The 13,148-nt window shown below is 34.2% G+C and overlaps 1 protein-coding gene and 1 pseudogene across 2 annotated transcripts in view; one reads left to right on the top strand and one right to left on the bottom strand.

The window, feature by feature from the left end:
• The window catches only part of LOC144546733 (ent-kaur-16-ene synthase, chloroplastic-like), a 96,128-nt pseudogene that overhangs the window by 44,786 nt on the left and 38,194 nt on the right, over positions 1-13,148 (top strand). The window lies entirely within an intron of this gene.
• On the bottom strand, positions 487-5,596 carry LOC144546731 (aspartate aminotransferase, cytoplasmic-like). Its single transcript, XM_078295279.1, has 12 exons — positions 5,332-5,596; positions 4,484-4,555; positions 4,333-4,394; positions 3,707-3,790; positions 3,501-3,600; positions 2,623-2,743; positions 2,270-2,433; positions 2,051-2,188; positions 1,826-1,947; positions 1,416-1,510; positions 1,150-1,270; positions 487-771 (listed from the first exon to the last, which is right to left on the bottom strand). The coding sequence occupies exons 1-12, from the start codon at positions 5,539-5,541 to the stop codon at positions 690-692; spliced, it is 1,371 nt and encodes a 456-aa protein (XP_078151405.1). The 5' UTR covers positions 5,542-5,596; the 3' UTR covers positions 487-689.

The following is a 13,148-nucleotide window of genomic DNA, read 5'->3' as shown; positions in this document are numbered from 1 at the left end:
TACTCCACTACTCCCTAGACTTTACCTCCTTAGCTAGGAAGGCTTTACATTTTTGGAATAGCATGTCATAGTTAAACAATTATAATAGTTTGTAAATAGTCTTATATTCTCTAATTTTGTTAGTTATTTAAGAGTCATTATGTAACTACTTGTCCATATATATTTCAACTTGATAACATCTCTCGTTGCTACTTAACCAAATTATTTGGTTCAATTACGATAGCATTCAATTAAATTAACTACATTTCATGATACTACTTGATCATAAAACTATTAATTATTAATGTTCCCATATCAATCTGATAGTAATATAAATTATTGTCTATTATAATATTACTCAGTTATTAATGTATTATTTTTAAATTACTAGGATTCATTTACACTAGTAATTCCTCAGCTGAAATTTACCAACAAGTGGACGGAGGTAGCTAGACCCTCACCGATTTAATTAATTTACAAACACTGTAGGAAACAACGGTTTATAACTTTATATCAACCGGTTAAAATAATTTATTTGTCACTCGCTAGTCACTGGGCTTGAATATAAACAAAACCTCCAAAATTCAAAACTTTGTTGAGAACACATCAAGAGCGAGTAGTTACAGGAAAAATAAAAACTCGCACAACTTATTGTTATTGACTTGGTAATTTTAGACCAGTGAAATAGATATTTCAGTCAACCGCATGTCTCACATAGTGGTTACAGCTGCATGGATGGCATCGGCGAGTTGGGGAAGATTCTTCTTGTTCAAACCAGCCATGCTGATTCTCCTGTACAAAAATTACCAGTAAATTTTAAAAAAATAACATTGGTTACAATAAAGATATTTTCAAGGCATCACCAGGACCTAAATAAGTTTAAGAAGTTAGTAGAATAGGCACAACTGAACAGATACCAGTGGCGAAACTGGGTATTCGGTAAAGGGGGTAAGACCCCTATGAATTTTTCATTTTTCATTATTGTACTTTGAAATTTTTATTTTTAATAAAAAAATATTATTACTAGCCCCCTCATAAAATGAAATTACATGATACTTATTCATCCAGCCCACAAATTTCAATTTTCTGGCCCCACCTACCATGACTGAAAAAACTTTAAATTTGAATAAGATGCCCAACAAGCACAAACGAATTGGTATAAAGAATTACCCATCAGATGTCATGTAAATATGGTATTCACGGGTCATGAATGCCACTTGCTCCTTGTTAAGCCCCGTAAAGGTAAACATACCAATCTGCTTAATAATATGGCTCCAATCACCAGGTGTACCTTCACGAAAACAATATTAACAAATAAAAAAAAAATTCAAATTAAATTTGCAGACACTAAAAATGCTTCTTCCCAACTATATATTATATAAAAAGGACAAATAACCAGGTGTTATCAAATTCAGAGACAAATAGCAAGTAGATACCTCTAGCATGTAATGCATCAAAAAGCCCCTGCCGCATGGTAATAATACGATCAGCCATTGCTTTCAACTCGACAGTCCATTCATGGTATAATTCTCTACCAAAATAAAAACCAACATTACTATATATATAACATTTGGTCCAGTTACAGGGTCTTGAATTGCTAGTTTTTATTATATTAACGCCATCCGGAGATTGCCATGTCAGGATGATGAGAACAGAAAAAAAAAAAAAAAAGGAGTAAAATTCAAAAACAGCCTAACCTAAATAATCATGCAGATCAGAAGAAGAAAAATTCTTAAAAAGAAAAACTATGACAAGTACACACTGCTCTCCTTTCCTAGAGTCATCAATGATGTCATACTACTAAAACAAAAACATAAATCAGAAAATAGTGCAATAAACAACTCACGGGCTCCTAAGAATTGTAGCAACAATAGAAGCCCCATGGAGCGGTGGGTTCGAGTACATGGGCCTAATCACAAGCTTCAGCTGACTCTCCACCTTCCCTGCCACATCGGCGCTCTTACAGACCTACAAAAATAAAATTTGCAAGTTAAATTCTTATGACAGAGGAAAACAAGTGAAATGTACGAAAAAAAGAACTAAAATAAATTGATTGAAAAACAAAACTTACAATGCTTAGAGCACCAACACGTTCACCATAGAGACCCATATTCTTGGCATAGCTCTGGGCCATTAGCAACTCACCTCCATCGGCAACAAACAGGCGAACAGCAAATGCATCCTTGTCGAGGCTTCCACTTGCAAAACCCTAAAAAAAAGAAACTATAAGAATAATCAAAATTAAAATTGAGTTGATAATAGAATTAACTTTGGATCAGCAGTATTTAACCTGGTAAGCGCTATCAAAGAAAGGCAACAAAGACCTAGACCTAATGAGTTGCCTAATCTGCTCCCACTGCTCAGGAGTCGGGTCACAACCAGTTGGGTTGTGAGCGCATGCATGGAGAAGTACAATTGAACCTTCTGGGGCTGCACTCAGATCCTCAACCAAACCTGTAACAGAAAATATTTTATTTTAGCCAACAAAAGTGGTAACCCAGTACAGAAGTGTTAAAATCAAATTGGTTCTCGAATAAACAACTAATTACTGTACAGATGCAAATAATGGCAGGGAACCCCACCCAGTGCTGATATAAGCATGTACCAATGGGTACAAGGAAACAAAAAGAATAATAGCGGTACCTTGTACGTCAAGCCCACGTGTGCTTGGATTGTAATAGCGGTACGTCATAGGCTTGAGGCCTGCCATCATGAAAACCTTGGGATGGTTTCCCCATGTGGGGACCGGGATGTAGATTGAGCGCTGCAAAATGACCCATGCAAAATATTTTAGGAGGGTTGCTGAACTCAAACTTTAAGCCATTTTATTTAGGGAATAAATAAGGAAAGAGGAAAGAAAAAAAGGTGTGTGTGTGGGGCGTAATAACCGTCTCTCTGGTTTCATTCAGCATCAAGTTCATCAGTACTTAAGATCCCCAGAGTATAGTAAATTCCAAATTAAAATTGGAATGAGTTATTCCAAGGTCGTCAGACTTTCTTGACAAAGATCAAATGACAATTCTTTTTTATGACATATCCTAAATACACTCCTTTTGCATCAATAAATCAAATTTAGAGTTCCAAATGACAAATTGTACATTAATGTTGTTCTATGTGATGAGCGACATTTGCTCACTCAAAAATATAAATTTTAGAGGTCATTTGGTATAAGTTTAATGATGTGAAAATCAACGCACATAATTTATTCCCGTTGACCGACTGTTGATTTCCTGAATTCTTGATCTTCTACCAAACAAACTTTAAATTTTATAGTTTTTTAAGCATATGCATTGATGGTGACATTGAACAAGATTAATGCTTTGCCTTTCTCATTGGAACTTCAAAATTATATTATTACGGCAACAGATAGTGTTATCATAATGTGTCCCCAATAAACTTTTCTTACCCCTTTAAAATTAAGTTGACATTTAGAGGTAATAGGGAATAGGGCATAATTATTTTGATAATTGCCTCCTTGATCAGAATAAAATAACTTAATATAAGAAGAGAGAGTTCAATACTTCATGATAATGTTTTGCAAGAAATTCGCCTCCAACCCTTAGTGAGCCAGTTCCGGATAAACATTGCACAGTGGCCACACGGTTTTCTTGAATAGCAAGACTGATTAAGCAGAGCGACATTTAAAAAAAAAAACATCAATTACCACTTGAGAAAAGTGTAATAAAACAGTAAAAAATTACATAAAAATAATTAGGGAATTATTAACCTGTCAGCGCCAAAGATGAGCTTAGCACTGAGCTTGTTGAACTCACCCAATCCAGTGATTGGTAAATACTCCTTAAATCGAGACCTGAAAACAAATCATAAATTGTATTTAAATAACCATCATTGTTCTAACTCAGTGGCACGGTAAACAAAGTGAAAGCCTGCGGAGTACAAAATGTCACTTATTAAAATACTGTGGCACTATAGTCCGACAAGACCTTTTCCACAACAATTAAATTTCACATTTAGCATTGTTTTCATATTCAAAATGAAACCAATGTTTCCTTTTTAAGTTCCTCAAGTTCCTCACTAGCTGAGGGTATTAAGTTGCAACATGTACTTCACAAATGCCATAAAAGTCTATATATATATATATATATTTTTTTTAAGAAAGCACAAGGGTCAATGACAAGGAATTGTTTATCTCCTGAAAGAAACAGAGTTCATCTTATTTACAAAATTCAGTTATGATCTTATCTGCAACTTGACAAATAATTTAAGTGCATTTCATGTCTTTTTCACGGTCAACATCACACCAACTTTAATTTAAAGCATCAATAAATAAAGATAACTATTACTTGTTTATAAAAGTGCTAAAGCTTGAAAAGTCAAAAAAAGAGAATATACGGGTCATTGATGAGTGACTGCTCGGCCTTTCTCACCACATTAAGAACTAGTGGCTTGCCTTCCTGCATTAAGATTAGTAACAAATAATTAGCAAACTTCATAACACACAGTAATTATCAGATCAACCTAATGAAAATGTTATAAGGATCACCTCCGTACGATATGCTCCGACTCCAAGATTAACCTTCGCTGGGCTCGGGTCCTTGTTATATGCAACAGTAACCTAAAAATCCAACAGATTATACATAGATAATTAGATAAAAACCAAAATAAATTTTGCACCAAATTTAAAATTCATTCAGTTGAGAGAGTGATTTGCATCACATATTTCACAGGCAGATTTGAAATTCAAAATTCCACTTTCTACGTATTATGCTTCAAAAATGATTTGTCTTACAACTCTGTTTTCAGCAAGAACAGGAATTTTACACCAGGAATTGGAATAAGATATTTCATTGCTGTTTTAAGACCCCCACAGCCGGTAAATCAGAATCAAGACTTTCAAATATTAAGATCGTTTCAATATTGGAGTTTGGATCCCATCATTAGTTCATTACGAACTGAGTTATTCAACCTGAGTGAATATTTTTCTAATTAAAAATCTCTTAAAGCGCCTAGAAATACCTTCTTGGATAAGCATATAGGCTGACACAGCCAAAGAAACGAAATCAGGGTTGGTGAATTTATTTACTCGAACCAATCAATTACGGCATCAAAAACCATCACAACAGTTTCTCATCTGATCTTTTATTTATTTTTTAATCATTGAGAGTCCCCCTTTACATGTACCCATGGTGGCTTGATCCTAGTGAGCTACCATTTGAGTTACTGGGTCAATAGCAACAATTTCTCATCTGATCATCTTACAGACAAAATTTACAATTAAAATTGATCACTCCATACCAGATCACCAGCTCAAATTTCCTTCGCAAAACACTATACGATCAAACCACCACCAAATCAGACAAAAAAAAAGTGAGAAAAAGAGGGATCACGCACCCCAAGGATCGGATCCTCTGGAGCTTGAACGACACTAGCGAACACAGATCCGAAAGCCGCCATAGGTGCACGAGAGATTCTAGCGTTTTCAGAAGAAGAAGAGTGAGTTGGAGAACAAGAGGAGCAAGAGACACCGCCCAAATGGCGCACGAGCGTACTTAACCTTCGCTCGGACGTCGTGCGATCCACGCTCATAATAGCCTCATCCATTGTTTTCTACTAACGTGCGCCTGTTGGTTTTCTTATAATTACTTTAAAAGCGGGAGTCTGAGAGCGCCCGCGGTTTCTTATAAGCGGGTCCGGGGAAATGATGACGTGTACGGATGTGATCTGTTTTTAGAGATGACGTGGCGCGGAGATCGATGCGGTTGGGTCAGGTGGAGTTCTCGAAGAACTGTCTACTAACGAGTCGAATTCGTATCCTCTGCATTAACTCAAAAGAGAGAATCTTTTGAGTTAATAAATTTTGACCATTAAATTTGTTTTAAGATTTGTGCAAACTAGATTCGCACTAATATTAAAGGACCCTATATTAAAGCAGGCGCCGAACGTTTAAAATCAGACGGTTAATATTCATTAACTCAAAAGATTCCTTTTTGAGTTAATGCAGAGGATACGCATTCCTAAAGAGTCTAAAACGAACAGTATACGCCGCTGTACTTGGACTAGATTTTATGTACCACTTCCTGTATAGCTAAAATATACTAGAATGAATACGTAGGCACTTTGTAACCTATTCTACAAACTTTAACAAATAAATTATTTGGATTCAATTTGATCAGATTAAAAGTTTGTAATTCAAAAATAATTTAAAATTTTGAAATCATTCAGACTGAAAATATCAATCCTACAAAGAAGCAAAAAATAAAAAAATAAAATAAAAGTTTGTGAATTATTCATACTGACAGAGTCAAAAGTTTGTCATTTGAGAATAATTTGAGAATTCAAAATTATTCTAATCGAAAATCTCAATCCCCACAAAAACCCCAAAAAAAAATTATCAATAATTTATGAATCTGGTGACTATGCTACAAACAAATTAATACAATTATAATTATAATTATAATATCAATAAACATCTTACAAGTATAATTGTATAAATATCAATAGCTTCACTGAAACGGAGAAGACCAAATGCCCTTGCACATATGTAGATAATTGATTTACTTTTAGTTAGCTAATATCAATTATTCAATTCAATGTAGTGTATATACTGTATAATATCAAAATAGTGGTATCATGAGTACCATGTAAATGTATATTTGTTTATTTATTTGTACTAATATTTGACTTCTATTGTGTTGACGATAAAAGTTTGAGCAGCTGTTTTGACGCATTCTAACATATCCGTATGATAAAAAAATAGTAAATTTAACTGTTGATTTTTCTTTTATGATTTAGTCCACTTTTCGTTTTTGCCAGGTTGAAGTTTCTCAATTATGATGTCTATTGATTTCTAAAATATATCGTTATTCAATGAAAATAAGAATAATATTACGTGCAGATATTATTATTATATTTAAATACATGACCTACCCTTCGGTCAACTTATTAGCAAATTTTATTAAAAATATTTCTAATTATAAATAAATAAAGATGAATTCTTTATTGGACTCAAAATGTGAATTAGAGCGGTGAGCTGATTGTATATAACTGCCTCAAATTGCCTTTTTAAATGACTTTTGAAATGTTGGTATTTTTAAGTTCATTTTCTAACCAATTTTATTTTATCTACAAATCAAGATAAAATCACCAATAATGAAATGCATGAACTCAAATCAAAGCGCGGAAGCTTAAATTAAAATTTAAGTTTACAGATGTGGATTTTGTATTTTTTTTTCAAATCCAACATTATACAATTTACAATTCATACTCCTTACAACAATAATAGAAAAATTAATAAAAATGGCATGGATATTCTTACGGGCTTAATAGCGAATAAATAAATAGATAATCAACAAAAAAATAGAGATCATGGAAGCAATACTTTATGGATAAAAATTCTTAATATAAAATTTAATTTTCAACCATATTTTAATATGATATTATGTTGAATGATTTAATTAGACTATCTATAAATTGAAAATAAAAATACAAATGTGAAGGAAAATAAAAATCTTGTTTCATAAAGCACAATAGTCCAACTCCTAACAAATTATGTAATACTTTTAAATTACTACCATAATTTATAGAAAAAATAAACAACCTCTCAAGTAGATTTGTCACACCCCAAATCCCCGGGGTCTGACAGCCTGCCGCGTGTATCTATCAAGTGTCACATATATACGCAAGGCAGTGGATCTTTTATATGCATTACCAATATCCTCATTTGCTGCATCCGTGAAATAAACCTGAAAATAATCGGGAGGGTGGGGGTGAGAATAAATTCCCAGTGCGAAATTTGCCACAGTTTAGATTATTGGACTTGCAATCAAACTCTATATTCAAAAATAAAACCCAAACAATAACAATGCAAACAGATATATATACATAATCATAAATAATAGAATGACAATACTCGACAACAATTAATCAACCTGAAACACAGTTTACGGAATTTTCAAGATGAATTTCAAACACAACAGATATTTTGGCTTAACTCATTTCATTAGGACTGGTAGCAACCACAGATGTTCTTTCGAGCTGAACCGTTATCAAACCCACATTTGTAGGGTTACAGACGCTTACAGATGGCCAACCAAGCTGGACCCTTTATCAGACACCCATCTGCAATTGCTGTTTGGCTTAACCATTTCCTAAGGTCCGGTTACAAGTCACCAATACAGGTCAACTTGACAAATGCAATCACATGGAATCAAAGTTACCTATACAGGTCAACTTTGCTAAATCTCAAGCAAATATATATCAAAGCCACACATACAGGTCAGTCTCGCAAAATCATAACAGGTCAACGCATAAGTCAGCAGTGTCACCTTATCCAGCCACCTAAACAGGTCGGTCTGGCAAATTCTAACAGGTCAAACGCATAAGTCAGCAGCGTCACCCTATCCAGCCACCTAAACAGGTCGGTCTGGCAAATTCGAACAGGTCAACGCATAAGTCAGCAGCGTTACCTTATCCAGCCACCTAAACAGGTCGGCCTGGCAAATTCATAAACACAGGTCAACGGATAGGTCACCGTTACCTTATCCAGCCACCTAAACAGGTCGGCCTGGCAGATTCATTCATATCAAGAACAATTAATAGAACTAATCAAATAATAACCATACCAACATGCCAATTAACCTTAACCGAACAATTCAATCATTCTCATTTATGCAAGAATCAATATGCAGCATGAATTCCAAAATATGCAACAATTAATCATTCAACATGACAAACGAATAAACAGTTTAATTCCTGAAAATAAAGTATCAAACAAGTCCAAGAATCCCGCACCTGATTACGACGAGCGTACCGCTTAGTTATGGATCAGACGTCTCGAAATGTCCCACAAAGTCTTGCTCGGCCGAGCCTACACCTATATTAAATGTACCCTTGGTTTAACCTTTGTTCGGGTGCTTGCTTGAGTTGTATTAATCTCTTTATACTTTCTTTAACAAAATTCATATATTTTGGTGTCAACCCTTTCTTCATTGGTCTTAATTACTTAACATCTCTTATCAATTCTCATATTCACGTTTGGGTCCTCTAGACCATACACAATTCCTTTACCGTCTCACTATTATGGTTCTCGTAACAATTCAATTTGCCAATTAATTAAACCCTAATTTGGTCGAAAATTGAATTAATCGCTCTATGTCAAGGTTGAGAGAGAGGTTTACCAATTACAAGTCTATTTGGTCGGATTAGCCTAACCGATCAACAACATTTCCAAATTTCGGATTTGGTACCAAAAACCCTAGAAATGGGAATCCAAAATCGAGGTGAAATCGGGAAAAGAATCGACACATAAACAACCAAGGAGGCTCAAGGAGGCTCAAGGAGCTAGTCTACAAGTAATTCAAACACAAATCTCGGGTTTAAAATGAAAAATCCTAACAATGGTGAAATTCGGATTTTGAGGGAGAAGATGAGAGAAGGGAATACCAAATGGGAGAGCTAGATGAGATCCACGTCCAATTTCTCGTTCCTACCTTCGATTTCCTGAACTTTCGTGAAATAATGGAGCTCTCTCTCTCTCTTTTCTCTTTGGGGCGGAACACACACCAGGCAGGGAGAAGGGACGGAGTGAGAGAGAAAGAGACACAGAATTTTGCTAAATAGACCCTCACATTGTCGCTAAAACGTTATAACGTTTTGGTAAATCGTTATAACGATTCAGCTGGTGAAAAACGTAGGAAATAGTATATAAAACGCATAATTTAGTGTATAAAACGTTATAACGTTTTCTGAAAATGTTATGACGTTTTAATTGAATCCAGCCTTCATAAAATTGCCATTTTTATCAAGTTTTACAGTGAAAAACGTTACATAACGTTTTAAAAACGTTATAACGTTTTACGAATTTTTTTTTTTTTTTTTTTTTTTTTGCAGATGTAACAAGATTGGACCACTATTGCCGTCAATCTCGAAATATGAATAAAATGATAGGTTTCGGATCAAATTCGATATAATATTTGATTAAAATTGTTCAATCCTATATCACAATTGATGCAAGGGCAGAGGTAGAAATCCAATAAATGGAGTCAAAATGTCAACTATATATAGAGAGAGAGAGAGATGGGGTATGGTGCATTGCAATGCATAGGCACTCTTGTGCATTGGACTATAAATCACCGATTCAAAGTCCAAATGACCGATCCAAACCGTTCATCTTGTTCTCCATATTAATATGTGCTTGGAGACCAAATTTTATATTTTTGGAATTTTTTTACTATTTATTAAGCCACTTTGAAAATCGCCGATCCGGTGGTCCAGAAATGTTTACTGTTTTTACTGTTCATACAGATTTTCAAAGTGGCTTAATAAATAGTAAACAAATTTCAAAAAATGTAAAATTTGGTCTCCAAGCACATATTAATATGGAGAACAAGATAAACGGTTTGGATCAGTCATTTGAACTTTGAATCCATGATTTATAGTCTAATGCACAAGGGTGCCCATGCATTGCAATGCACCATAGCCCATCTCTCTCTCTCTCTTTCTCTCTCTCTATATATATATATATATAGAGTCATGCTAAATTGCTGTCGGCAGCAGTTCAGCCAAGTACTGCCGGGGCTATATTTAGCCGTGTGATGTCCAAACAATAAATCCAACCCGTTAGATGTTTAATCTATATTATAATCTACTTGGAGACCAAATTTTACATTTTTTGGAATTTTTTTACTATTTATTAAGCTGGTTTGAAAACCGCTGTTTTTAGTAAATTTCTGTAGCATTGAAAACAGCGGTTTTCAGACCAGCTTAATAAATAGTAAAAAAATTCCAAAAAATGTAAAATTTGGTCTCCAAGTAGATTATAGTATAGATTAAACATCTAACAGTTTGGATTTGTTGTTTGGACATTACAAAATAAAAAAAAGGCCGACAGCAAATTAGCCAGTGCCTATATCTCCATTCTATTATTAAGCACGTTGGGTGTCCGATCCGCCAACGGCTACGATTGAGAGATGAAACTTCGGATTTGATCTCAGCTCTCCAATTATATAATTTATCTTCTTTTGATTAAATGCATCTCTTTTATGTATAGAAGTCTAAATTTAGTTAAAAACATACCCACCACATGTGCTGCCACACGATACGTTACAATTTAAAATGAACAAATTCTGAAATTTAGCGATATATTTATTTGTTTCCTTATTCCTTTATTTCCATATTTCTCCTCTTCAATTGAGAAGACTCAACCTTCCATTTTCTTATTTATTATTTTCTTACTTCTTCGTTTCTATACGAATCACAATGAAAATCATATATTTTTTTTAATTTCCTTATTTTTCTTTCTTTGTTTCTATACATATTGGTGTGGGCAATTTAGAATATATTTCCAATATATAATATATCAATGTGTGTATGTGTGTGTGCGTGTGTGTATTCTAAATTGGAAACAAAGAAGAATATAAATTGGAACGTGTGTGTGAATATATATTTTTCTTATAATATGTGTGTGTGTGTGTGTGTGTATATATCCTATACATACAAACGATAACACTTTTTATTTATGTTTTTTATATCATATTATATGTTGATATTGAATTGTTGTATGATATTTGATATCATTGGTACTTAAAAATAAAGAATCATCACATCATCAAATTGTTATCAAAGATCACGATTAAAGTTAATTAAAAATACATAATCATATAAATTTTCTATTAACATGTGTTTTAATTTTTAGATAATTATTATTTTTATTGATATATTTGTTTCTTATAATATGTCCCCGTTGCAACGCACGGGTATGATACTAGTATATATATTTTTTTTTTTCAGTGTCACATGTGAGCTGTTTTTAGTAGAATTTGAGAGAGACTGAGAGAGATATATACAATGTTACATGTGAGCAATTCTTTTGATTCTTTTGTTTTTTTTAAATGCTAGAAGTTTCCAAATCAATTGATTCAAAAATTATGAAAATCCTTTATATAAAATTTTCATAAAAGTATGGAGATCAGTTTGAAATATTCGTAGCATTTTTACTATAATTTATATAATAAAAATTGTACTTCATTACTATTTTTTTAAAATGAAGATCAATTAATATCTATTATCTCCACAAACCTCCGCCTCTGAATTGATACACACTTAATCTATATAAATCTTAATACGAATCTGAACAACTCCAAACAAACATCGGACCATCTCTCATTCCCTCAGGACCTGTTCGGCCTCCAATTGAGAATGGACATGAGCACAGGAATTAAACTGAAAAGTATTGTTCCCGTGGAAAAAATATATCAATTGAACTGAATTTATTTTTTCCCACAGAAACAGTAACACGGTCGAACAGAGCCACAATCTCACCTAATCCGCAATACAACTAGCACAAGAGAAATATCCCGCCTATCCGTACAAAAATGTTACAATCACCAAGACACCAACTAATTAAATCCGAATGACTTGGATAGGCTAATTAATTTAATAATTTTTCCATTTTGTCATTTTTCCTAGGCAGGCTACTAAGGCTTCAAATCTCGACGAATTTTTCCTTCTTTGTAGTAGAAAAGGCCGATTTTTTTAAAAATACCCAAATAATAAATAAAATTAATAAAAATAACCAGAATATCAAGAAATTTCTAAAAATACCCCCCCCGCGGATAATATCCGCGCCCCGGAATATTAATTCCCCCCCGCGGATATTATCCGCGCCCCGGACTGTAAATTACCCCCCGCGGCACACGAATCTTGAAGCAAACCCGCGGCTCCGAATTTTTGCTTCCAAGCGCGGATATTATCCGCGGGCCGACCCCTTTATTTTCAGATCCGAAACACAGATCTTGAAGCACTCTTTCTTCTCCAAACCCTGACCTGACCTCTGTCCGCGCGTTGGCCCCTTGCTCCGCCGAATCCCACCCGCCAGCACTCCCTTCCTCCGCCAAAACCTACCCGTTGCTCTCTTCTTGCTCCGCCCTACTCCATTGTTGGTCCGGCCCGGTCGATTCTTCCCTTCCTCTCTACATTGCAAGGTGGCAGTGGTGGCCGGTGAACCAGCAGAGGTGGCTGATCAGAGTCTCGATTTTCGATTGTTAATTTGTTAGTTTCCTCTTTCAATTAGTTTAGTTTGATTTTCCTCTTAATTAGTTAGTTTAGTTTGAATTTTGATTGCAATAAAAAAATTAGTGGTTTGAGGTTGAAAATATTGTAGAATTAGATGTAGGAGGTATTGCATTTTTGTATAGTTTGTAGGAATTTAA

The sequence above is a fragment of the Carex rostrata genome, chromosome 30 (genome assembly GCF_964058835.1).
Source record: "Carex rostrata chromosome 30, lpCarRost1.2, whole genome shotgun sequence".
Classification (NCBI taxonomy): Eukaryota; Viridiplantae; Streptophyta; class Magnoliopsida; order Poales; family Cyperaceae; genus Carex; species Carex rostrata.
Note: the sequence above shows the minus strand (reverse complement) of the source record. Positions and strands in the feature narration are given on the sequence as shown.